Raw genomic sequence first — 27,463 nt, 5'->3', positions numbered from 1 at the left:
AACCAATCCCCTTATTTCACAGATGAGCAAAACTGAGTCCCAGAAAACCTACTTTTCTTGCCCAAACATGGGTAACAAGACAGAGACAGGACTCAAACCCCAAACTTCTGTCTTCAAATACATCTTTTCACTGCACCACACTTCTTTCCTTATTTTGATGGACAATTTTATATGCCTACAATTTACATTTACTTTCTAACAATTTACAATTTTATTTTCTCCATTCTATGCAAATTGTGAAAGCATTATATGCACTTTCCAATCTCCTGCATGACTACATTAAAATTTGCTGAGCAAAATCTGATTAAAATAGAAATATTACTGAAATTGCATTAATTTCTTACAGCTTTGATTATGAAGGTATGGATCAATTAGTACAATCAACAAAATCATGATTTTAGTAACAAAAAAAATTTTCTTGGAATTATAATGTCCCATGTGTTTTGTAGGAAATTATTGGTTTTTTTGTTTTTAAAGTTGCACAGGATTATTGGCTTACTGGTCTAAAATAAGAACAGTCAGTGGCCAGTGTAGGTCCCAATTTCTAGGTAGTATGTGTTACAACTGAAATCTTTGCTGATAGGCTCAAAACCAAACATTCTGAAAGCATTAAATGTATTTATTCCACTGCGTTAAATATAGGTCGTATTCTTTCCCCAAGTCCTATTTTTATGAAACTGAGTTAAAGCCTATTATCAATGTTATTTTTTAGCACATAATTTTTCTTTTTCAGGTAATTTTTTTTTTGGGGGGAAGGGATGTGTGAAGGGGAACACAGTTTATATTCAACTTTCAACTGGAATGTTCCAGAGAAAGACAACACTAGTAAACAATGAAAATGAAGCAAGGGGTTGTTGCATCATCACTGGCACTGACAAAGCTAATGACATATGGAATTTAAATGAAGGTTGATATTTCAGATTTGAAATACTTTCGTCCTAAAATCCTTTTCAAATTTATAAGGAATAAAATACACAAAAGGGCTGTAGATTTAGAATAAAACAAGTGTATCTTTTTGCCCTTGAAAAAATCCTAAACAACCTTTATGAAAAACCTAGTAATTTGTTCTGTGAATTAAAAATGGGTCTTTTCAGTAAGAAGCTGAGAAAACACAGTATTCTGAGAACATAAATGTTCAATGAACCACCTGCACATTTGCCCTTTTAGTGAACTATGTATGCCTAACATCTGCATCTTAGTTTCCTGGGACCAAATAAAAAAAAAAGAACCAAAGCCTAAGAAAAAAGGGAGTTTATTGTAAAATGTGATGAAGCAGTAATGACTTCTGAGTTTCTGCTTTATAGTCCTATATAGAGCACAATGTGACTGAATGCGTTTATAAAAGCCAAAAGAAAACAATGGCCCAATTACGTACACGTTGCCATTTTAAAATCTTTTTCTCTTGATAATTTCTGGTTTCCAGCTGACCGGATGAGTTTCTTCCGTCTAAAAAAGTAAAGAGTTTTTTAAAAAATTAGATTAAAATTTGACTATGGAAATAATATAATAAAGATTCAATGTGCTGACTGCAGTAAAGTCTTTGTTTCAACTAAACCATTTAGCATTTCAAGTTTGTCTTTTAACTTGAGGAGGAACTACTGTTGTTTTTAAAGGATAAACTGAAGACATCTGATTTGAATCCCAATTTTACCAATTGTTTATTATAAGCCTATAGTGCATAGAACTATGCAAGGGGCTAGAAGAGAATCAAATATAAGGCACCATTAAGTTTTCAAACGGACATTATATCCTATGATAGCACTGATCTCTACATTTCAAAGATAACATCGCTAATTTTTGGTAGTAGCCAATCACAGTGTTTACAAGAAGAATTGTGCCAAGATTTTCCACCAAGAACCACAATCAGGAAAATGACCAAATAACTGGTTGAAATGAAATCAGAACCAGAAATATCTAACCAGGAACTACTCAAAATGATAGTCACTTTTATGCTATAAGCATTTTTCCATTTTGTTATTACTGAAATTTTAATATTGGAAAACATACATTGATATTATGTGATTTTGTGATTTAAGCATAAATGATCATTTAAAAACATACCGCTGAATCATCTTCTCTGTATACTTTAATGGTTTTATCAGCTTCTGCAGTCAATAATCGACTTTCAGACTGGTCAAATGCACATGCAAATATTCCTGATTCACTGTCCAAAGATCCAGGCTGCACAGCTGCATGTACTCTTTGGAAATTATATCCAGTTCTCCAGTCCCAAAGATGCATAGTGCCATTATCCGCTTGAAGCCAAAGAGAGAAGTGATATTAAATACAAATCATGATGATGTCTTTAGGCAATTATGCAAATAGAAAGGCACCTGTCAGAAAATATTAATGTCTTTACTTCTTTTTACTCATGCCCTGTTCAGAACTCCTTAAATCATTCTCAATGGACATGGACCAACCTGTCATCTTGCTCTATAAATATTCAGTCCAGAGTACCGGATCTCAAAACCATTTAGCTCTCTACAGAATCCCAGAGCTAACAATCTTAGAATTAAACCACTGAAATGTGCCTGCTGGTGTAACAAGTGACCAATCCATTTTCACTGTTAAGTATGTGCAAAATTTTCTTGAAAGGCAACACTATTAGATATACCTGATTAGGCAATAAAGAAATTCTTCACTGTATTTAAACTATAGTATATGAACTATATGCGTCTAAAAATTGGAAAACACTTTGCACATGGGCCCTGGACACCCTATAGAGGGCCTACTATCAGAGACCTATCTCCTTATGTTTAGAGAGGCCTATCAAACAAGGGGCCACTTGGTGATTAATTTTTTTTTGGCTATAGCAACTCATGAAACTATCTACTGAGATATGCAACATTTATCATACAGGCTGATGAACTGAGTACTCTACCAATGAAATCACAAGTCTTTTGAAGCACTAAGGTGTTTATTTTGTAACAACTCACTAAAATAATAAATGATACCATAACCATAATGAGAGCCTCTTAGAAAGTTCAGATACAGAAAATATAAAGAAAAGTTTTATTTTACCTCCAGACACCAACACCCCATCTGAATTCACAGCCAGTGTATTAATTATAGCATTATGACCAGAAAGGTTTTGAATGAAGTTTCCATCAGGGAATTTCCACTGTTTAATATTATCTGGAGAACCAGATGCAAATGTGTAACTGAAAAAAGATTAAGGCAGATAAGAAAGGAAAGTACAAGTCTATGAAGTCACACATCATGTTTGATTTAGTATTATCAGGTTAATATCAGGTAGCTTGCTATTTACACATCTATATATCTACGCATCTACAGAAGCCACAGCTACATTCCTTTATTCATGCAGTATACTTTTCTTCACAGAACAAATGGGTCAAATTGTCAAGACACTGAAATTATATTTAAAGCAACTGTGATAAATAATTTGTATTATAAAGGAGTTTTAGTCCTGAGAGCTTACAGTTTTCCTTCCTTACTGAAGACCTGAAGAACCCTACATCACACCAGAGCAATAGGTGGCACAAATAGTTATCTTTGTACAATTGGCAGAGGAGTTTTCAGTTCTGTTTGGTTTCATTTTTTGGAGGGTGGGGGCAGACAGGAAGATGTCAGAGGCTCTGAAGCTAAGGATATCTTTGGGGAAAATACTGCTAGCCGTAATAGTGTGTTTTTCTTCTTCAGGAAGTTTTCTTTTTATCTTCAAAGGCCATTTCCAGTGTTGCTACTACTACTGTTTCCCCATGTTTATTTTCTCTCCCCTCAGGTCATGAGGATATGAAAGACAAGATCTCTATCTACACTGCTTATAACTTAGTGCAGTGTCACACATGCAATGATAACCATAACAAATTCTGTGATTTTTAAAAAATAGTATAAAAATGAAACAACAAATAAAATATAAATTAAATTTCATAAATATGTAATAAAATATATTTTTGGCTACAAAGCCTTCAGAAGTCAAATCTCTGTGCCATTCAATGTCCAAAGAAGTGAAAGCAGTCTTATTTTATTTAGTGCATAACAGTCAACTTTAGAAAAGAAAAATCTTGCCCAAGAAGTAGTTAGTGCTTTTGGAAGTGGTAACTTAGGAAGCCTGAAAGAAAATACTGCTAGACATGAAAATAAGGAATAAAGCCTTTCAATTCACAATTTGCATTTAAATGGTTGAAACTAGTTCTTTTCTCTAGAACAGCTTTTAATGGGGAAAGGCACCTGAAATATGGAAGCAGGGAAAAGATGTAGAGATGACAGACTGGGATGAGTGAGGAAGACTGCTTAGGGCAGCCCTGGTAACACTCTCACCACCTACTGTAATCACAACAAACCAACACTCCCAATGACAATCAACTGACAATCAACAATGCTATAGTATATAAACTTTATGCTTATGAACATAGTTCAACAGCCAACTGTAGGATTCTAAGATTCTAGAGCAGAAACAATACCAATATAATTTTATTTATTCTTTCCTATTACTCACTGGGTCCAATCTTAGGAGAAAAGAAATTACTTAAACTTCGAAGAAAGTTATTTCTGAGTTTCTCTTCTGAAGATATCCATAAGCAGTAGTAGTTCAGAAGTATGTTCAGAGAATTATTTTATTTTACTTAAAAATAGTTCTAACTTTGATTTGGGTAGCTTTAGTTGAATATAATAGCTTCTCTTAGGCTAAAAATCAGCTTTGGATTCTCCTCGCCTCCCCCTCAATGAAGTGTGACAGTTACATTGATGATTCAAAACAATTGATAATTTCACCAACCATTATCTAATAAAAAAAATTAAATTTATTCTATAACTGTCTTTACAGTTTTACAGAATTTACACATATCAGAATTTCTTAATTCTGGTAATCATAAGGACAGCCCTAGAGTTTATCTTAGTCTATAACGTATCTGCATACATGAGCTTCTGTCAAAAAAAAGGTCACTGATTCTCAATTAAGGGCACAACATTAAAATGAACACTGTACAATTAAACCCCTTTTTTGAGATGTAGGACTTAAATTGTAATCAGCTTTATAATTCATTTAGAATGCATACATTTCTTTACTACAGAAGGGATAAAGAACAAAAACTGAAAATGAAAGACTTCAGTCTACAAATGGAACAGTATTAAAAATGATAGTGAGGGAAAAATCTAGGGTGAATGCTGAGAGCGTACTCCTGTGGATCTTGTAGTGTACAGAACCTTTCTGAAAAAGAAACAGAGTTCACACAGCCTGATAAACTTACTGTCTTGGGTGCAAAACCACTGCTCTAACTGATTTTTTGTGATTCGTTAGCGTGACACGTGTTTTTCCTGCCACTAAGTCCCATAATCGTATGGTTGTATCGTGGCTTCCTACAATTAAAATGAATACAGAAGTTAAATATATGAATTGTAAATACTATCACATCAAGTGTCGTACAGACATACATGCAAAAGAACCTAAATACAGACTTACTGATCATGTTATTCATTTCTATCTCCTCTTGGATAACGTAAGATGAACTTCCCTACTGATCCTGGTAATAACTTTAGCCCAGGATGGTCTGTACCACTCTCTCTCAAACACTGAATTCTTAAATAAGTAGCATTATTATTACATATTATTGATGAGAGGTGGAGCAAAATGCAATTGGTAAGAAAAAATGCTTATAAATCTAACTTAATGGAACACAAAAAGGCGAAAGCATTTTTTGAATTGTTTTGTAACATAGTAACAACTACTAAGAGCCACACAGTATAATTTATTCCATGAAGGATATGATTTATACATATTCATAACAGAAACATGAAATCTGCACTGTTTTTTATATCTTTCACTTAACGCAGGAAAATACAAAGCAGGGAAACTAGAAATGATGTGAATTTGGCTGAGCCTTTCTTAAGAATATGAAGATGAATAAAACAAAAATTAACCTGTATTCTCAAAAAGCAATGATGGCATAAACAAAAGCTTCAGAAAGCAAAAAGAAACTGACTGCTTCTCTGCCTGCCACACATCAGTATGATGTACTGACCTTTTCAGCCTAATCTGTAACAGAGGAGATACAAATAATATCAACATTTGACAAAAGACATGAATCCTATTACTGACTGCTGGTTTTGGAGTTAAAACCTGAACCATTACTAAGCATGTCTCCAAAACTCAATTCCTCACAATAAGAGGAAAAGGAATTTATTCATCTTAGTTTCTACTATCATCTGATTTTAAGTCTGACAACAACTTGAAATGCACAACAGTGTTGTGATGGCCAGTTACAAACAAATTACAAATCAGGATTCACAATAAAAGAAAATGTTTCACTAACATATGAATAACCACTTAAAATGTAATTAAGGTTGTCAGTTTAGGAAATATCTACCAGACCTGTAATGATCTGTGGTTCTGCAGCTTGACACTTTACTGTAGCCACTGCATTCGTATGCCCTGCCAACGTGTGTACACTGGCTTTTGTCCTCACATCCCATATCTATGAAGGTATAAAAATGGTTAAAACATGGAATAAAGAAGGTTTCTACTTTTTAATTCTTTTAGTGGGTGAATTGTTTAGAAGAATCTTGAGATCATTTAACATATACCATGACACAAGCATGTTGCAACAAGATAGCATAGAGAATTTTGCAAATGGGAAAAGGAAAATCTAGTAAAAAAATGCTCTTCCAGTTTTAAATAATCAAGACAATAGCTTTCTTATATTCCACTAAGCAATACACAAATGTTTTAGAATCAGTAACTTTCACACAGTACTAGATATAATCTATTTAGAAATAAACATATAATATTGTTCTACTTGCCCGTGCAGTTGAATCTCTACTACAAGTCACAAGTACATCAATTGTTGGGTGCAAATCCAAACCATACACTGCACTCAGATGACCATGATAATGTCTGATAACCTAAACAAAACACAGAAACACGGTATCATATCACAATATTTAAAGAGTCTTTTAGCAAAACTGAGAAGATACAAACATGCTTTAAGACTTCAAGCTGAAATTACCTTATTGTATTCGAGATCCCAGCATTTCACCTGTTTATCTTCTCCACAGGAGAAGAGGTATGGACTTCTTGCACTTACTATCACCCCACGTACAGTACTGATATGTCCAGTCAATGACAGTTTTAATTTGCCACTAGCCAGGTCCCAGATCTACATTCAAAGGGAAGAAAAATCCAAAAGCTAATATTCAGAAGGTCATAAAAGTTTTCACCCAAATCTTATCCATATATCATTCCAGGACCCCAAATAAGATTAAGCAACAGGAAACAGCAAATAAACATTCTATGTATTTTTTTAAGACAAAGATTAAATCTCAAGGCAATTAAACACTTGGCATCAGATTAAAGACTCCAGAAGCAAAACAAACAAAACCCACTAATGCTCAAGAAATTATTAATGTAATAAAATGACATATTAAGATAACAACCAAGAGTAAAAAAAAATATCCTAGCCCATAAAACTGGCACCATGAATGTCAATGGTCCAACTATTATGTATATTGCGTTTCCATACACACATTCTTATGACTTGTTGCCTCACCAAGTTACAAACAGAAAAGAAAGAATGAAATGGTGTTTCAACAACCCCCTTTACCAAGCTATCTACGCCAATCCTCTGTAGACACAAAATAAAATCAAACCCAGGGTATCTATGAAGACCAAGACTAGCTAAGATGAAAAGAAGGCACTGGGAATTAGGAGAAGACAAAGTATCTAGTGCATAGATAGGTTACTGGTCAAATGCTAGTATTATTCATATCCACTCACATAGATTGATAGGCATTCTACACTGCGGCAGAGAACAAAATCCTCTCCATACATGAATATAGTAAGTTGGAAAGAACCTGTTTTGAACCTGTTTTTAGCACAGACAGTTTAATTTAGTAAAAACACAAGGCAACACCAAAGTTAAAAAGGTTCAGGTTTTTTAATCAATGTTTACCTTTATAGTCCTATCAGCAGAACCAGTAACAAACCACTGATTCCCAGGTTCTACTGCAATACATCGGACCCAGCCTAGATGTCCACTGATGACCTTTAAGAGCAAACAAAGCATATATAATCGAGACAAAATTCCATGTTTTTTTCCACTTTAATCAGCTTCATGACTTTCCATAATGCTTGCTTCTGGAATGTGTATAATCTATTATCTGAACATTTGTCTTATTTTCAATCTTATGAATTTATTACTAACAAAGAATACATGACAATGCATTAAACAGTCTTTAAATCTCCATAGTTTATAACCACCACTGACTAACCCCTATTTGTCCAGATATCATCACAGCTAATAAAACTTTTACTTTAGAGAAAAAAATAAAAGAAAATCATTATTGTAAAAAAAAAAAAGAATCCAAAAACTTTTCCGCAAAGTTTTTTTTTTATAATTAAAGAAAGCTTTCCCTCTAGGCTCTATTCACAAGTAGTAAACAAGCATTTCTCATAAAACTTGCAATTAAAAGGTCTACAGGGAAATGTTTCAATGGCTAAACTGAAGGTCACAGTGTCTTCTTAAAAGTTAAGTTACATTCTATTGAGCAGTATGTCGAGTTACCATCTACTTTAGTAAGAGAACTTATTCCTGCTACTGTTGTTCTTCAGTCATTTCCGTTGTATCTGACCCTTGACCCCATTTGGAGCATTCTTGCAAAGATACCAGAGTGGTTTGCCATTTCCTTCTCCAACTCACTTTACAGATGAGGAAACTGAGGCCAACAGGGTTAGGTGACTTAAGCAGGGAGACACAGCTAGCAAGTGTCTGAGGCCAGTTTTGAACTCTGGTCTTCCTGACTCCAGGCCCGCACTCTTATCTACTGCACCACTTAGCTGTACCAGTAACAGAATTTAAGCTAATTCTTAATGATAAACTGGTAATGTAAAGAAAAACTGTCACTTTACAAAATCACTAGTAAAAGATAGAGAGAATTATATGTATTGCTTACATAGAATAACAATAGCTTTTAAACTCACTCTATACAGTTTCCATGGTGGATGCCACTGTGGTTTAGGCATTGTGGGTGCCTTTTTGGCCATCACTGCAGCATTCTTGGTGCCACCAGCTTCCATCATAGCCTGGACGTTGAACCCAAGATTTACACCATTATTACTTCATATTTCAGAGGTTTCACATTACCTTTGTTAAGGGTGATCACAGGAAGATTGACTGAGAGGCAGGACACCTGGGATCTATTCTGCTCCCCTCCCCTCCTTTCAGTGTCTCCTCCTTATATAACCTTTGGTAAATTATTTCTCCTATCTGAACCTTAATTTCCTCATTTGTGGCTAGGATTAGATGATCTACAATCCTTTTTAACTTTAACATTCTACGAAATGAAAAATGAGATGGGATGATTTCCAAAAGGTACTTTTAAATAAGTGAATGGAGTTGGCTACCATCAGCAGACAACTATTCCTGGTGCAAGAAGCAGAAAATTTAAATCAGGTTTTCTGTGCAATCATGAGAACAATCAGCAGTGTTAATAACACAGCACAATGTTATTAAGACATTTTACTTAATGAAATAATATGCCGACAAGCTATTTTCCCAACTGTGTATAAAATTCTAATACTAAAAATTAATTTCAATTTTGCTATTCCAGACTGTATTTTTAAAGTTAATACTTGAAACTGTCTTTAGTAAACTTTTAGTAAACCAAGCAAACCTAAAGATCAAATTTTGAAAACTAAAATACAATTGAAACAGGTTTCCAGGAACTTGGATTCATACAAAAATCATACTGATTGAGCACAAAGGATTATACCTAAATTTCTTTAATCATCTAATTGAAGATTTAAATACCTGCCTTTCAAATGAGAGCATGAGATATTAATATCTCATATTCTCAGAAGAAAGGAGCCACAATGTTATGGGCCTAACCTATGGTGACTGAATTCCTTGCCACTGGAAAAAAAAAATCAGACTATGATAAATAAAACAAATTCACTCTTGAAGGAAGAAGATGTCAGAATAATCTAATCCGTGGATATACATACACTCATACAACCCACCAAAATGTTTCTTAAAAATCTGTATCATGAGTTGCCATAGCCAAGAAATTCAAACAGGAGTTAACATGCTAATGATATACCTCTCTATACTTAGCCAGGCTAATCTTTTTATGGCAAAAAAAAATTCTATGGTCTAAATCCAGGGTTCCCCACCACTGGTTTAAAATATCTATGATATATACATACAGAGGATGTGTATACAAATACCAAAAATGTGCATAAGATAATGTAATGCAACTGAATAGATACAATGCTAACATACTTTAATAAATTTTTTATGTTGGAGATTTTTCTATGAAGACTATAGTTTGAACATACCAAAATGACTATCAAATTTACCTCCCTCTTTTCCGTGACTATTAATATACTTTTAAAGGTACTTAATAAAAATCAGATGGAGTACAGAATAGTGGATAAAGAGCCAGCTTTGGGAAGATGAGCTTCGGTCATGCCTTTGTAACTTGATGGCTAAGTGACCCTGGGAAAATCATTTAACTTCTCACTGTCCCCAGGCAGCTCTTTAAGCACAGAAATTACAGAATAACCTTCAATCTACATGAGTAAAGGGAATTTTGGAACTGGGAATTCCTAATATGTGCATCTTCACAATAATTATAACTTTTTTTAAAAATTCAAGTTAACAAAAACAGGAATTTGAATATTGAGATACACTAACAGCTAATTCAAATTGGCATTTACTTTTTAATATTACCAAAAGGAGTTTCATAAGATCATAGATTTCAATTGAAGTTCACTTATCTAAAGCTTTACTCAAGGTCACTTAGGTACATTCAAATCTAGATTCTTCAGAATCTAAATCTAGTATTTTTTCCACTACAGAATCCTCCACTTAACTTTTCTATTTCTTAGCTATTATAAATAAGATTTGGAATCAAAGAGAAATGAAACAGCAAGCACCAGAGGACTATTATTGTTACAATAATAGAACATCACAGCTACAAAGATTTTATATATAAGAAATTAAGTAGGATGGGGAGGGGAAAAAGTTTAATATGGTACCATGAGAGACAACATGTTTAATTCCATGCTATACTATAATTCAATGTCAGACACACATTTTAGGAAGGACATCAATAAAAATGGAACATGCCCTAAAGAGTAGAACCAGGATAGTAAAAAGACTAAAGACAATGTTGTATCAAGATGTTTAGCTTAGAGAAAACACAATTATGGATTGATCTGATAGCAATCTTTCAAACATCTGAAGGATTATCCAAAGGGCAGAATTAAAAGCAAGGAATGCAAGGTACAGAGATGGAGATTTTGGTTGGAGATAAGGAAAAACCTCACAACAGGGAGAGCTGTCAAAAGCAGAATGGGCCACCTTAGAAGGCACCAGGTTTCCCCTCACTACCTCTCATTTCTCAAGGACAGGCTAACAGACAATTTGGTTAGAGCTACTGTAGAGGGGATTCCTGGTCAGGAACTGGTTAAACTTCATGGAATCTGAAATCTCACCAAACTCTAAAATTGGGTGATTCTGTAAATAACATATCCAGGAGTCTTTGCAATAGGAAAACTTACCATAGCCAACCCAGGTGGCTGTGAACGTTCAGGAAGTCCAGCATGCCGGTAAATATCACCTACACCAGCTGAAGTACGGTTTGCATCTATCCTGAAGAGAAAACAACATTTTAAATATTAAATTTACTTGATTTCTACATAAGTATGTCATTTTAAAAAATTATTTTGGGAAGTACACCATTACGGTTACTTCTTTCCCTGAGAAAAAAGATCAGAATTTAAGGCTGGAATAAACTTAAGATGTGTTCTAGACTAACCCTATCATTTCACAAATTAGGAAAACTGAAGCCTAGAAAAGTTAAATGGTTATCTGAGAATTACAAAGGTAGTAAGGGGTAGAACTGGGACTTGAAGCTAGAAATCCAAATTCCAAATCTAGCTCTCTGTCCAGTGTTGACACATTCTTAACAAGACTAACAGCATCTTTGGCAGGTAGATTCTTAAACAAAATAAATGAACAGCCACAAGAGCTTTAAAAAAATACAACTTCCAAATGTATAAAACAAATTTTTTTCTAAGCTCACGACATCATAAATAAACCCAGTTTTCAATATTCATCAACACAATCCCTAAAGTTGCTTGCTAATAGTATTTATTATCTTGCTGAGTTCCAAGTACCTTTCTTTTACCCTTGAATACACCAATGTAGTCTGTAATTCAGAAAGTTTTTTTAAACCAAAATTTTTCCCAAAATTAAAAGGAAGAAGATGCTTAGCTTCAGTTTATATGTCTAAGAAGACAATTTCCAGCATGATTCAGTATCAGATTCAGTGCTGTGATCAATCACATCCATAAAAAGACACTTAACAAAATCCAATATGGTAAAGGACTGTTAGATGAGCTACCATTTTTGTTATATCACGTAGAGGGCCAACCTTAAGAGTCTGATAAGGGTTTAAGATCCAGGACACAGTTTGACCTCTGCCCAGGCTTTAACCCAAACGGCTCAATAATTAAGAAGCAGGGCTCTCCAAATCTCTCCCTGCTAAGAGGCTCCTAAGACATTCCTTCCCACTCTTTGAACCTTAGATTTACATATTCACTCCTCTATGGGGGGGCGGGGGGGGGGGTGCCAGGTCTTGGAATTTACAACCCTATCTAAGAACTCTGATAAGGAGGAAATGTTATCACATCCTTAGCAGATGTTTCAGGGAGTGTCTCACAGGGAGGACTCTTTGAAGTCAGAATGGATTTTCTCTACATATCCTGTACCCACAGATGAATAAACTGAGTCCGTTCCTACTGCTCCACCTGGCCCACGTCTCAAGTTTATTTCGCGCCTTTCAGTTTGGTGTACTACCTAGTTGCGGGCAACAATATCACATTTCACCTATGTTAGCATAGAGGGATGAACACTGATTATATTAGAACAGAATGGATGGGATAAGAGAAAAGTATCAGATGAAAACATTACTATAGTAAAGATTTTATAAATGTATTCAATACTTCAAATCCTTGTCAAACTGAACAAGACAATCTAAAAATGTCTTTTCAAACGAAATCTGAAATTTTTAAAAGTTGAGGTAGCTTATTAGACTAGAAAAGGTTATTGGGGAAGGAGGGGCAGAAACAAAGACAAACAGAAAAATTAATTTAACACAGCAAAGAAATTTCAAACAGGTAAATTGTAGTACAGGAAGTACAATAGGGTACATAATTTATCATATGATTCAATCTGTAACTCAGTGAACAACAGGAACTAAAGACATAAAGATAGGGATAAGGTCTGGACTTGTGATTTTATTGATTTTTACTGGGAAGAAGAAATGAAGAAACTCTTCAATGCAGGTTAGCACCTTCTCCACATCTAGTCTAACAGAGTTGCTTAAAACATTAAGTGACTTCTCCAGTCATCACAAAGCCAGTATCTATCAGGGGCAGAACTTGAACCCAGATCTTCCCGACTTCAAGGTCAGGTCTCTATCAACCATGCCATGCTATCAGTTGTCTAAGTGAAGGCATACTGTACTCAAATTAATATACCAGGTGCTCTAGGGGAATTCCCCAGCTTTAGTGAGTTAAATTCTTAGGCAAGGTCCTATAGCAAGGTAACTTTCCTTTGAAGAGTAGGATCCCCATCACAGAAGGGAATATAATTCTGTTTCTTTTGGCAAGTGCCTAACAGGAAACAATCACATGAAACAGAATGGCAGCAGGATTATCTCTTACCCCCTTAGTTTGATGTTACAGAAGAATGGTCCCACTAACCTAGACTGACCTACAACATAACTTACTCAAGGATCTCAGTTTCAGAATATATATAACCAAGTACAAAAACATAATAAAGTTTTGAGTAACTAAGGAGGTGAAAATACTAAAAATCAAGGGGGGGAGATGGTATTACTTTGGAAATACTTCATAAAGACCTGAATCTTATGCCACCCAAAGTAGGGATAATCCTTTTTATAATTCAGTAGGGCAAGCTGATCTTCAAAAGTGACAGTTGCTTAAAAAAAAATTTCATTACCCTATGGCATTTGTGGTGATGAACTATTCCAAACATGGCTTAACTGGATTTCGGACAATAGATAATGGTTCATCACCATCAAAAGAATACATTTTTAAAAGAGATGAAAAAATGTGAATGATGGGATATTACAAAATTCCTAACATTTATTTTTTAGTTACAAAGAATAAAAAAATATACTCTCTCTGCTGAGGTTTAGAAGTTTAGGAGTGCTGGGACCTCAAAATAGCGACACACTGGTCCTGCCTGAATGAATTCGACTCAAGCTTCCTTTCAGCCAAAGACAAAGCTGATTACAACACTGGCTGGAGTGAGCGAGATTCCTGATGAGTCTGCTTTATTGGCTGGATCTTAAGAATCTGAGCACCTTAAGGGAAGCAAGATGTATCTTATATACAGAAAGACTGAAAGGGATCTAGGAGTGGCCAAGTAAGTTGGGGTGACTGAGAGAAGGGGTTTAGGGAGGATCTTGATGGGAGTGGCCAGTAAGCTGGGGTGACTGGGAGGTAGAACACCAGGGACCTGGACTACATGGCCAAGGGAGACTGGGATCTAGACAGGATCAAGGAGTGGACATCTAGGGTGGGGCCAGGTACAGACAATGAAAAGGGCAGTTAATTAATTGGGAAGAGCAGACTGTCCCAGGAGAACACCAGGGACCTGGGCCACATGGGAAAATCCAGGGTTTTTCCTTTTTGGGGTCCAGATCCCAAAGACATGATCTTTTCCTTTTAGGGGGTCAGATCCCATCCCCATCATCTTCATACCTGGACTGTGAAGGAGGTAGAGCCACAGCTAAAGATTGTGCAGCAGATTCACTTGGCATTCTTTGAATCTTAGTATCTGCAGTCAAAGCCACACCTTTAATGGAAAAAGTTTAATTAAAAAAAAAATGACAAGCATTTTGCTAATGGTTCTTAATTATTAACATTGATAACGAGTGGTTTGCTAAAGAAATAATAAAGTTTGCTATAATAGAACTTACAAGATCTAGAAAATTTTAAAACAAAAATAAAAAATCTTAAGATATATAGCTTTCCCTGGGTATAGATTTTAGGCTATATACAACAATGAAAATAAAGTATTAAGACAAAAACAGCAGTGCATTCTTTGAAAACTTCTATACAGTACAAAGTAAGCTTTAGACTAACTCATAAGAAAGATGCTAATTATTTCTTTCCAATACTATTTACATGACCCATACCCAAGGGCCCTGTCATCAGATTCTTGGTAACTTCCTCATTTCTCAGAGGTTTACATTTCTTTGTGACAATTTCTATGCCTATTGTATAAACCCAGCCCCATTCTCTCTAACAAACTCTAGTCCTGCAACACCAACTGCCCATTGTACAACTCTAAGAGAATGCTGTCCTACAGGCTTTTCAAACTCAACATGCCTAAAGCAAAACTTGTTATTTTTTCCTCAAAACCCTCTGTCTACCTTTCTTAATTTTCTTATTTCTCTGAAGAAGCTCCAGAATGAAACCACTGTTCCAGTCATCCAGGCCTGCAACTTCAGCATTATCTGACTCTTCACTCTACCTCACCCCATATTTTCAATGAGTTGCTAATGCTAAGTCTTGTCAATTCTACCTCCACAACATCTCTCATATCTATCCTTCTCTAGGCTAGACTGTTTCAATAGCCTCCAAATTGGTCTTCCTTTATCCAGCCTTTCCCCTCTCCAATTCATCTTTCACACAGCTGACAAAGTGAAACTGATATTCTAACCACATCACTTTACTGCTTAAGATACTCCTTCTTGTCCCTTGGATAAAATAGGAACTCCTGTTTGGCTTTTAAAGCCTTTCACAATTTGGCTCCAGCCTACCTTCCCAGATTTATCGAGCACATTATTCTTTCATGTACTTTATGTTCTAGGCAAATAGGTCTACTTGCACTGACTGTCTTTTTTCTTTTGCTCAGGCTGTCCCCTTTATACTCTGAGTGTTGACGCTCTTTCACCTCCACTATGCAGAATTCTTACCTTCTTTCAAAGCTCAGGTCAAGTGCCACCTTCTACAGCACACCTATCTTGATCCCCTAAGTGTATTCCCATCAGAAACTATTTTGTATTAGGCATCTAATTTTGTATCTAGTTTTCTGAATGTTACGCTGCACCCTCACCCTCATCCCTCCAGAACAGAAGATTCTTTGGAGCAGAAACTAGACTTTCTTTTTGTCTTTGTATCCCTAGCACCTAGCACATAGTAGGTGCTGATAAATGAATGAAGCAAAACGATTCAAACATATTCTTCACACCAGTCTATTCCCTAAGAAATTACTTTTATTATGAGACAAGTTATGAGCATCAATATGTGCCACAATGCCCACACACTACAGCTAATAAAAAGTTTTAGCTTTACCTCTCCATATTCTAAATTTTAACCACTAACAAGCCATTAAAAATTTACAAATTTTTTTTCCTAACCACCAGGGTACTTCCCCCTGCCCCTTCAAAATATAATTTTCTAATTCATTCAATCAATTAAAATATTATCTGAGCAAGAGATTAAAAAGACATAATTCCTGCTATATATAAGCAGAGATTCTCTTTGGGGAGAAAATATGTACAAAAATTTTCCCTGTTACTGTTAAGTAATTAAGTATTGCTTTTAAGTAATAATCAAAGGAATATATATGATTAAGCACCAAAATAAATGAGAGAGACAAAGGCCAAATAAACCCAGAGAACTGAAAAATCAGCATGACCTTGAGCAGCTATGGGGAAAGCCAGAGATTATGCAAAGTAGAGATGGAAGGGAACTATGAGATCTGCTAGTACAACATTCATTTTACAGCTGAGGAAACAGATTCAAGTAAATTAAATGATTTGACCAACCTCACACAACGTGGCAAAGTCAAGATCTGAATCCAATTCTTTATAATACAGCACCTTTGACCTTACAAGATGAGTAGAATTTAAGCAGAGGCAGAAATAGCATGAGCAAAAGCTTAAAACTAGGCAAAGACATAGCATATTTACAGGAGACTCAACAAGTTGGAGCAGAATGATAACAATAAAGAGTAATGGAAGACTAGGCTGGGTAAAGAGCCCAAGACTAGGTGAAAGTAGCTTTTGAATGCCAGCCTGAGAAGGGTAGAAAGTTTCTCCAAACTGTACAACCCTACTGCTCTGCAGAATGAGAACACCTGCTTCTGAAAAAATTCTGATGCTACCAACATTACGTCCTCTACAATATTAAATATGAAATTTTGTATCAAAATAATTGTTGCACGTAGCAATCTTTCCAATATGAAAACGGGTTTAACTTCTTATTTTCTGCCACGAATACCAGCTTTTAGCCAGGGGTCCTTCCCCTCTCTTACTCCAGCACAACAACCAGCATTTCAGAGACAGCCAGTGATGGATACCACGGACCTTTCCTCTCCCCAAATCAACACCCCTTGCCCAGTTGCCATCAGGTACATGACATCCACTATCAGCTGGATGAAAATCCTCACATTCCTACCTCTAGAAGAGGTATCTTAGAACTCAGACATTCTGGCCTTGAACATATTTTCCTTTTGGTTGAGAACCATCTACCCTGCCATTGGTCCCCAAAGTCTTTAGGACCTTGACATCTGCTCTCATATTTCCCCTATCAGAACCTAAGATAACTGGGTTTTTCTATTTGCCATAAACTGAACATGAACATGAGTCCTCCTTTATGTGTTGACCCCTGTAAGTGGAGTGTGACTCGCTGAGAACACACTATGTCTCAATTCTCTACTTGTATCCAGAACTTGGGACAGTACTCTGCACATAGTAAGGACTTAATAAGTGCTTTTCCATTCCAGTCCATCAACTTTTTTTTTCATATTTCCATACTTCACCCCACCTCTCTCACAAAACTGATATTTAAGGGTTCTATCAATACATTTCAATTACAAGTGTCCAGTGGCCAAACTGATTGGGAAAATGTAGCTAAACTCACACTGATCCAATCATGCAAACAGCTATATGAAAATAACATACTTCAATACTTCAAATTGATAACAATGTAAACTGCAATCCATTCATGGTCACCACAATCCTATGCAACTCTTGTCCACACCCAGATGTTATTAAAATAAGGATGGACTGATATTAGCTTTGAGATTTCACTGTTATAGTTAACTCCCTTTATCAGGGCTGATCAGCATCTTTTCTATGACTTATAGTTTTAGTTACCTAGAGCAACTAAGGAGTGAAGTGACTTTCCCAGGGACACAGAACCTGTATGTGGTAGGTGTGAAAACTGAACACAAGAAGTCTTCCTGGCACTAAGTATAGCCTTCTATCCAAAATAACGTAAAAATATTTAATAACTAACTCACCAGGTCCTGGTGGATAAGGATGTGTACCAGTTACTAAATATTCAAGTTCTTGTCCTAAAAGGAAAAGGTATTTGTCACTAAATGAAATTAATATCAATACATCTTTAGTGCATCTTCAAGGGACTGGGTTCCCATTTTGCTAGTTACTAGGTAACACACTCTGCCTCAGAAAGAAAGGAAACTGGCAATTTTTCCTTATTTTGGGGGGGATGAGGGAAGCAATAAACACATATAACAGTGTCATGTTCTGCTGCTTAAATGCACATTTATTACACAAAACTGGAGACTTACAAAAATGCTGCTCAAAGGGACAACAAATCAGTACCTTCACCAAGCAACTGGCATCTCGATGTTGCTATCCTTATTAGGACACTCCCTATAGTGGTTTACATGTAGTAGTCTTACTTTATTCTTCCCATCTGCAGCCAGGTTGGCTTCCTCAATGTCTACAAGCATTTTCCCTATACTGCTTTGAGAAGTCATCTTTTTATCTTACTGGAACCATCACTTACCATGGAGATAGAAGTGAGTTACTCACAAAGAATTCTACTCTATCTTCTCTGTGGGAAACAAGGTCTCTACTCTTTTGTCACTAAATCTGTTGAGTTCTACTTGTCTCTGATGGCTATATCCAGGAAGAGGCTAACCAAACTAGGTTTCATATTTATTTTTTATTCACAGGCTTCATTAAAACAACTCTCAGAAAACAGTCTAAAAGCTTTTATAAATGACACACTAACCTTGATTGGCAGGATACTGCTTATGTCCAAATGCATCCACTGTACTCTGAGCACCTTTCTCTCTAAGATTTTCTTTCAAAATGGGCATGTGCAACACAGGACCATACTCTGTATGAAGTTTAACAGCCATCTTTAGCTTGTGACTATTAAAAGAAAACACATATGACTTATTTTCAGTTATTTTATCAAAAATATTCAGTAATTCAGTTTCCCTTTATCAACTACCTCACAACACTTTATCGACGTTATTTATCCAAGCTGCTAAATATTTAAATGAAAGAGATTTGTAATCTTTGTAACCTTTACTTATTCTGCTTTTTTCATATACATTTCCAAGTTCCTCCACTAAACTCTTACTGTGAAGTCTCATCACTGTGTAAAGGTGACTCTAGGTCCCCTATGACTATGCCAGTACAGTACAAGCCCTAGCAGGTCTACCTAAGCTGATATGTACATCTGCAATCTAAGAACCAGGCTATCGAAGGTGAGAGAAGTGGATCATCAGGCTTCAGGGTTATAAATTTTTCCAATAAAAAAACCCATGAAGACTATCTAAGCAACAGAGAGGTTGCAATCTGCTTCTACGGGGACTGGATATTTATTCCAATAAAATTATAAATCCTTGAAACATTGTAGTACTTTGGGGTTTATTAATATATTCCAGATATTTTAAAGAGGGCTCTCTGGATATTCATGTCATCACTTCCCACCCAGCTGCTTTTCTAGACTTCATGACCTCTAGAAACTCATTCTGCAAGATGAAATCAAATCTGAAACCCTCACCTTCTCAAATTAACTCTGTCTCCAGTTATAGGACTTCATCATGCCCAAGTCAGGTAACTTCCCCCCACACTCTCCAGACCCTACTGGCACATAATAGGTACTTAATAATGCTTACTGACTCTGACTTTTTAATAGCTTTGCAATATATTGCTATATTCTTGATCCTTTTTGACCAATTATGAGGAAGTATACTACATTTTTCTATTAATGACTTTTTAAATACTTTATCAGTTATGCCTATTACATACTTTTCCCTGCTTCTTAACATTTATAATTTACTCTCATCAACAATTTTAAGATATCTTAGAAGTGATATTTTAAAAAAATCAAAAAGCTTCAAAAGTCCAATTCTACATCACATATTTATTTCTACTCAACTGATTACAATAGGGTATATCACTCTTTCCCTTCACTGTTAAGTTTCTAGAAAGAGTTGAATACATATGTTATATCCACCTCTTCACCATCCACTCATTCCTTAAACACCTGCAATTTGTCCTCTATCTCTATTACCTTACTAAAACTAGTGTCTCCAAGAACAAGATCTCTTAATTGCTGAATCCAATGTCTTATTCATTATCACCATCCTCTCTAGCTTTCTGTATCTTATGACACAGTTGATGCCTCCTCCCCTTCCTTCTGGTCACCTCACAACCACTCTAGCTCATCTTCACCAATTTTTGTTTAAACTATTCTAACAGCCTCCTCACTGTTCTCCCTACCTCCAATCTCTCCCCTTTCTAATTCATTCATTACACAGCTGCCATGGCTTCCACCAAACTGGCCTATCTCGATCTAACTGCTTCTCCTTATTCTCATTTGCTGCTTCATCCTCCTCCTTCAACTCTCTAAATGTAGATATTTCCTCAATCAAGGCTCTGTTCTTGAGACCCTTTTCTCTCTGATCCTCACCTATTTTCTTGGCTTAAAGTATTACATCTATTCAACTTATCTCCTAATACTAGAAATCTAGTCCTAGTCTCTCTCCAGTTTGTTTTACTACTCTAAATGCCTACAGGATATGTCCTTTTAGATTTCCTACTGGTACCTCAAACTTATCTTGTCCAAGGCTTTAGTGATTATCTTTTTCTTTAAATCCCCTTCTTGATCCAAACTTTCATTTCTTTTCACAGTATCTCCATTTTCCTAGTCACCATGCCTGTCACCCACACTTAGTCATTATTGACTCTTCCCTCTCCCAAACCCATATCCAATCAGTTCCTGACTACTATCGATTCTACCTTCACAATATCTCTGGCTTCTGCTCTATTTCTGAATTTCCTCAGCTGTAAAAAATAGAACCAAACCCACAGGGTTACTGTGCAGCTCAAATGAGGTAACATCTATAAAGTGCTCTGAAAATTTTGCATAGCTATATAAAGAATAATTATTATCATAATAATATCATCCTTTACCATTTTCATTTTGTCTTACATACTACTTGTTTGTATACCCATCTCTTCCTATTAGAATGTAAATTCTTTAATGGAATGCCATATGTAATCTTTTTTGTACCCCTAGAACAGCTTCTTGCCCACATTTAAGTGCTTAATAAATGCTTGCTGAAGTGACACTTTATTCATATGGCTACAAAATCCTTTATACATACAAAAGTAAATGTAAAAAGTTGTTACCTGATTTAAAGATTAATAAATATCTTGTAAGCTTAAAAATTTTTGAAGTTCTACACATTTCCCTAAATCTAAAAAGAATTACAAATATCAAAACCATACAATAAACTTTGTTGTTATTACACTGGAGAATAGGGAGGGAAAGGAGAACAGTCTGAAGTTTGATTTTTAGGAAAAATGAGCTATTTAATTTTGAGCTACAACACTTATTTATAAATAACACATAAATGAATTCAAGAGAGAATTGCAAGGAGAGCTTTTTAAAAAGAAAAATAAAGCAGAGAAAGAGAACTTAGAATGCAGTAATTTGGGACCAAAATGGGAGGCCAGAGAGATTAATGGAAAAAAAACCCAACTCTTTCCAAAGGTCTAATGTCAACGAAGAATGGAACACAGTGAAATGGATTAGAGTAACTTTTGCTCAGCAGAATTCTGAAAGCAATAGGAAGCTGAAAGCACATACATAAAATATCATAAAATGAAGAGTCAGACTGCATTCATGAGATTCTTAGAATTTATGATATTATACAATAGTGTATGCTTTTCTCTAATGTTACAAGGAAGATAAAGTATGAGATCAGCTTAAGTTTTGCCATACAAAACCTAATCTTTTATAGATGTCCAATAAATCTCAATATACTCAGTCAAGTGATAGTGTCCCCATTTCAAGAAGAAATGGAATGAATTCACCGATAATGAGACTCCATTGACTCTCCTTGGATCTTGGTCAGACCCCACTCAACCTTGCAAGGGTCACTCTCAGCCCCCATTGACCACCTACTTTTTAAAGGGCATATAAACTGTGAACCCCTCCACCATGACTGTCTTTGGTCCAAAAGAGGTGGCCAAATGACCATTTTTTTTTATTAATAACCTTCTGATCTTATTAATAAAATGATTAAATTATCCAGAAAAAAAAAAAAGAAATGGTATGAGTTAAATATTGTGCTAACAGAAAAAAAGTTATAGTTACCTCTCTTCATCTAATTGTACTGGCTTTGCATTATCAGCCACAAACATGTCATGGGTCCTCTTCAGCGACCTGAACACAAGCGTGTGCACAGAATGTTTCTGTACTTCCTAAAAAGAAAAAAATTATTACTTTATACAACAAATTACAAATAGGAAGAGCTATAACTGAAATACTGAAATATGAATTTTCAAAATATCAAAGTGGGAAATTAAATAAATCAGTCTCCAGAAAGGATGAATAATTCCTCCCAACCTGGCAATCTCACACTACTTTTATATACTTACTACTTCTGACTTCAGATTAACTCTGCAAATTGCTTTGTTTTGGAAAATGGAAAGGTCTCTAGGATATACCCCTAATCTGTCTTAACTGACTTACCCACTATATTTCCTGTTGCAAAGAGGTGAATTAAATATACATTATAGTTATGCTCGTGTGTTTCATATTTATATAGTCTGTGACCATTCCATTTTGTCTAAAAAAATACATAAGAAGGTCAAAATTATGGGCTCACTCCCTCACATACCAATACCAGCTTCAAATTCTGCTATAATCACTCCTATCCAAACCAGCTATTGTAAAACTGAATGGCATCTATCACAAGGAGGTGTGGCAAATGTAGAGATATAGATCAACAGGCACAGGTATATCACCATCCTTAGAAAAACAATAAAGCACACAGATCAGTAATAGAATACAAGTATGATGCACAGTTCATTAGTATTTACACAGAAGTAACATAACCTTTTCAGTGATCTACCTTCCTGTAAAGTTAAAATTATTGCTTTTTTGGGCAAAGGAACCAAATAAACTCAAGAAACAAAATAGCACGTGAATGATGATATTTGCACATGCCACAGAAAAAGGTTGTTTTTTGGTTTGCTTTTTAAAAAAACACTTGACTACAGTAACATTTCAATTATTTAATAATCTTAACTATCTAGATGACAGCTGAGAACCTGGAAGATTAAAAAAACAAAACTCCTGAGCAACTAAAACAGATGCCATATAATCAACACACAAAATTTCACACATTTTACTCATGGAAAAACCATCCCTTACAAACACACCCCTCAAAGGCTCTTACCCAGAGCTCATTTACACTAAACACAAATTCTTACTAGTCTTATCTGTTTTCCTAGCTCTCTGAAAGACTGAAAACAAAAAAAAACAGGAAAGAGAGAAAGGAGAATCTAGAAATATATATACTGAGAGCAACAAGAAGTTAACAGCTGACAATGAGGGAAAAGCATCTTTTTGGAAAGCAGTTTGGAGTAAGGCAAAGTCCAACGAATTTGAAGGGAGAAGTCCTGAATTCAAATTGCACTTATTATGTAACTGGAATCTATGGTGTAATAAAGTTCTAAACCTATGACCCAATGAATGGACAGAAAAATTTAAAAGTAGATACATGAACTAAGAAAGCATAACTCTAGAGCCACTTTGGAGGTATTCCTAAATAATTAGATAGGTCCTGATGCAGTCCAATATACTGCAGCATAACCGATTTTCATGATTACCTCAAGTCAGCAAGAAAAAAGTTAAAATCTGTTGATAGTGTAATAAAAGTTTCAGTTTAAAGAATAAAGGGAATGTGCAATATATTTTACAAAGATTTACATCCAAAACACTTAAAGTGCAAAATGTATATTAATATCTAAAAGAGTAAATGTCTATTATCTGGAAAATAGCTATGTTAGGGAAAAAAAACACAATAGGTACTACTGTATAAATTAGTTACTTGAAAACATATTCAATGTTTGGCATTTATTTTTAAATAATATTTTATTTCCCCCAATTACATGTAGAAACATTCATTTTTGGTTTCGGTTTTTTTTGGTTTTGTTTTGAAGTTTTGAGTTCCAAATTCTACCCCTTCCTCCTCCCTAAGAAAGTAAGCAATCAGATACAGGGTTTTACGTGTAATGCTTGGCATTTATCAAAAGGTATTTAAATATAGAAGTAATAAAAGGATACTGTGGCATGATGATGTAATGTTGCCTCACTGTATCCAGTTCCCTGTAGTCTGATGAAACTCTTATCAACTGAACATTTATTACCCTACCAAAATCCAAACTGGAGGTAGGCTAAGGAGATGAGAAAAAGGCATCAGTAGGGCAAGGAGGATTTTCTAAGCTGCCTCCAAAAAGCAGGTTTTGGCCTCAGAGAGGAAGCTAAGTGTTACAGTGGATAGTGCTAGACTTGGAGTCAGTAAGACCTGAGTTCCAATCCTGCCTCAGACTATTACTACCTGTGTGACCCTCTCTCAGGGGGTTCCTCAGTTTTCTAATTGGTAAAACGAGTATAAACAAGAGCATCTACCTCATAGGTTTATTGTGAGGATCAGATGAGATGACACATGTAAAGAGTTTTGCAAACATTAAAGAGCTATGTAAATGCTAAGTATTATTTTAGGCACTCATATTCTAAAAGCAAAAAGTAACAATGAAAAACTATACTGAACAAGGTTACCCTGCTATACAAATGGATCAAAGTCTTAATCCATGTCATTTGCACCAGTGTTCTGCTAAGAGTAGCAAAGCTACATAGGAGCCTCTGAACAATGTTCTGAATTGTTCACATCACTGCTTCCTTTCAATACCACTGATAGCCTTTAGGTGACAGCAATTTCCTTCACATGTGGTAATGCAGTCATTTAATGTTTATTAAACTGAAATGGTATAGCTCTGCTGACAATCTCTGAAGTTTTCTCAGAATTTATATGTGATTGCAAATTGATTTCATAAATATTGTAAAATGTCTAAATTTTGTCTCAGTCTAATTTTAGGGAAAATAGCAACAAACAAATTCCTTGAAAAATACTGTCTATTTACAAAAAATACAGACTTAGTAGTCAATGATAAATATCACATACAAAATGGGAAGGCAATAATTTTATACTGCAAAGCTAATGTGGAAGTACTGATGATGAAACAACTTAAAGAATTAACAGAAGTGTTACTGGTAGAGCTGAACCCCAAATTTCTAATGAATAACTTGTAACTGTTAGTTTTCCTCTTGCTTTTAAAGATTCACTCTGAAATTACTGTAAATAATAGTATCACATTTACAGATTATTATTCCATGTAGTGGGAAAAAGTTTTACATGATGAAACTGTAGATACAAAAGGGTAGCAAATATAATTTTTAAAAATTAAATTTTAACAGGGCTTGCAATAACAAATTCTAAACAAAAAAGTAAAAATTCTTGAAATCACTGTGATTTCATCTACATGAAATGTGATTTATAGATATTCCAGAGTTTAAAGTTTAATCATATACCTAAGAACCACAGCAAGTGACACCAAATAGGGACAGAACTGATTGTACTTCACAAATATGGCATAAATTATAGAACCATTAAACTCTAAGGACCACTTTATGAAATTGTATTCCAAGCCTGTTCTGCCACAAATGAAAAAAATCTTGTGTGACAGCTCATTGGCAGGCCCTATAAATTAAACGCCTTCTCTCATTCATATTTTCACTATAATAGTGACTACATAAAGCACATCACAAACAATGCTACAACCCCAGCACTAGTGATAAAAGACTGCCACCTCTCCAGGTAGGGAGCTCTGCACTGCGGTTTCCAGGAATGGACCTACGCTATAAAAATTCCCGCGGATCAGAGAAGGCAATCCAGCTCCCTTTACAGCTGCCAGTAATGCATTTATCTTATGAGTGGGGAGAAAAGGAGGAGACTGTCGATCTAGTCCCTTTTATACTCACTAAGCAGGTGCTAGTAATGGATCTATCCTATGGATAGAGGAGTTTCGCAGCTATTTCACACTGTAGCTCGGTAATCAAAAGCGGCAGACTAGACAGAAGAATGGAGCCATGCATGACATTTCCTACAAAAGAGGCGAACCTCCCGTAGCAGCAAGACGACCTCTGATGCCACTCACCATGCCCACCTGCACACTAGCGAAGGGGCAGAGTGCACGGACGAGGAAAACAGGCTGCTGCCTCCGTCCAAGTTGAGTTAGGAGAACCGAGGAACGAAGGCAGGGGGCGAAGGAGTGCGGGTGTGGAGGGGGTCACAAGCCGATCCCTGCATGCCCGCGATCACGCAGGAACGGACGGCAGCATCTTCCCGAGAGGAAGACGCGAAGGTGCGGCTAGGGTGGCCCGGGCTGGAGCACCGCCTCGCTCCCCGGAGGAGGGAGGGAGCTCGGGCTCGCGGCACCCAAGAGAAGCCACGCCCCGGGAGGGACCGAGCCCGCCGGGGCCCCGCGAGCTCAGGCCCGGAGCGCGGGGGTCTCGCGAAGCCGCGCATGCCCACTCCTCCAGCCCCCGCGGGCTCCCCTCCTCCTTTCCCCTCTAGCAGTGCGGGGGGGCGGGCCTGGGTCACGGCCTCCTCTCACTTTCGGATCAAACCGCCGCTCCCGGGGAGCCCGAGAGAGCAGGCACCGGCGGCGGACAAACAGCTGGCCGAAGCCTCCGCTGCCGGGCGGGACCCTCGCGCGCCCAGAGGCCGGCTGCTCTCTCTCACGCGTACCCGTCACTCACCTCCACCATGACGCCGACCACGTCGCCCGCCCCGCGAACGGAGAAAGGAGGTTCCGGAGTCCGGCTAGAGCTCCCGCCGCCGCAGCTACGTAGCTGCTTCCGGAGGCCGGAGGCGCAGGCGCCGGATGTGACGCCAGGGGAGCGCATGCCCATTGGGTGGCAACGTGGTTTCGGCTGCGCTCGTGCGGGCTCGGAGGCGGCGATGGAAGGTGCGGCGCTTGCAAAATCCTCAACTGTCCGTCAGTTGGAGGCAGCCGCCGGCTTAATGGTGGCTCCAGCTAACGCACTCTGCGTTTTCCTTAGAGGCAATAGAGTGTCCTGGATAGACTGGTGACTTGAAGTCAAGAAATCCTGGCTCCGAATCCTGTTTGTGAGAATTGCTAGCCTCTCTGAGTCTCAGTTTCCTCATCTGTAAAAATGAGGGGTTGGTACTAGAGGCTCCCTTCCAGCTCCAAATATGTGATCCTATGAAACCCACCATATAGACTTACCCACCCTGTGGCCATGGGCAAAACACTT

At 36.6% G+C, this 27,463-nt stretch overlaps 1 protein-coding gene across 2 annotated transcripts; it reads right to left on the bottom strand.

Annotated features, from left to right (window-relative positions):
* Positions 1–1,236: 1,236 nt before the first annotated feature.
* On the bottom strand, positions 1,237–27,052 carry PLRG1 (pleiotropic regulator 1). 2 transcript variants are annotated; one of them, XM_020994061.2, is made up of 15 exons: positions 26,945–27,052; positions 22,433–22,539; positions 19,046–19,188; positions 18,306–18,359; positions 14,753–14,846; positions 11,519–11,609; positions 8,936–9,037; positions 7,908–8,000; positions 6,966–7,115; positions 6,760–6,861; positions 6,332–6,434; positions 5,211–5,319; positions 3,022–3,161; positions 2,062–2,255; positions 1,237–1,446 (listed from the first exon to the last, which is right to left on the bottom strand). In XM_020994061.2, exons 1-15 carry the CDS (start codon positions 26,951–26,953, stop codon positions 1,387–1,389), a joined length of 1,551 nt encoding a protein of 516 aa, XP_020849720.1. In that variant the 5' UTR covers positions 26,954–27,052; the 3' UTR covers positions 1,237–1,386. The 2 variants fall into 2 exon arrangements, with proteins under 2 accessions (XP_020849720.1, XP_020849721.1); XM_020994062.2 differs by lacking the exon at positions 26,945–27,052 and adding an exon at positions 26,341–26,423.
* Between the last annotated feature and the right edge of the window lie 411 nt (positions 27,053–27,463).

The sequence above is a fragment of the Phascolarctos cinereus genome, unplaced genomic scaffold (genome assembly GCF_003287225.1).
Source record: "Phascolarctos cinereus isolate Bilbo 61053 unplaced genomic scaffold, phaCin_HiC Scaffold_9;HRSCAF=440, whole genome shotgun sequence".
Classification (NCBI taxonomy): domain Eukaryota; kingdom Metazoa; phylum Chordata; class Mammalia; order Diprotodontia; family Phascolarctidae; genus Phascolarctos; species Phascolarctos cinereus.
The sequence above is the reverse complement of the archived record's forward strand: the minus strand, read 5'-3'. Positions and strand labels throughout refer to the sequence as shown.

Bases quoted from the DNA above. Each gene is read 5' to 3' on its own strand.
- PLRG1 (XM_020994061.2), bottom strand. The intron at 14,847-18,305 runs GTGAGTTAGTTA...TTTCCATTAAAG, and splicing joins TCCTTATCCACCAGGACCTG to GTGTGGCTTTGACTGCAGAT. The intron at 2,256-3,021 runs GTAAAATAAAAC...TTTGGCTTCAAG, and splicing joins TGGGGTGTTGGTGTCTGGAG to CGGATAATGGCACTATGCAT.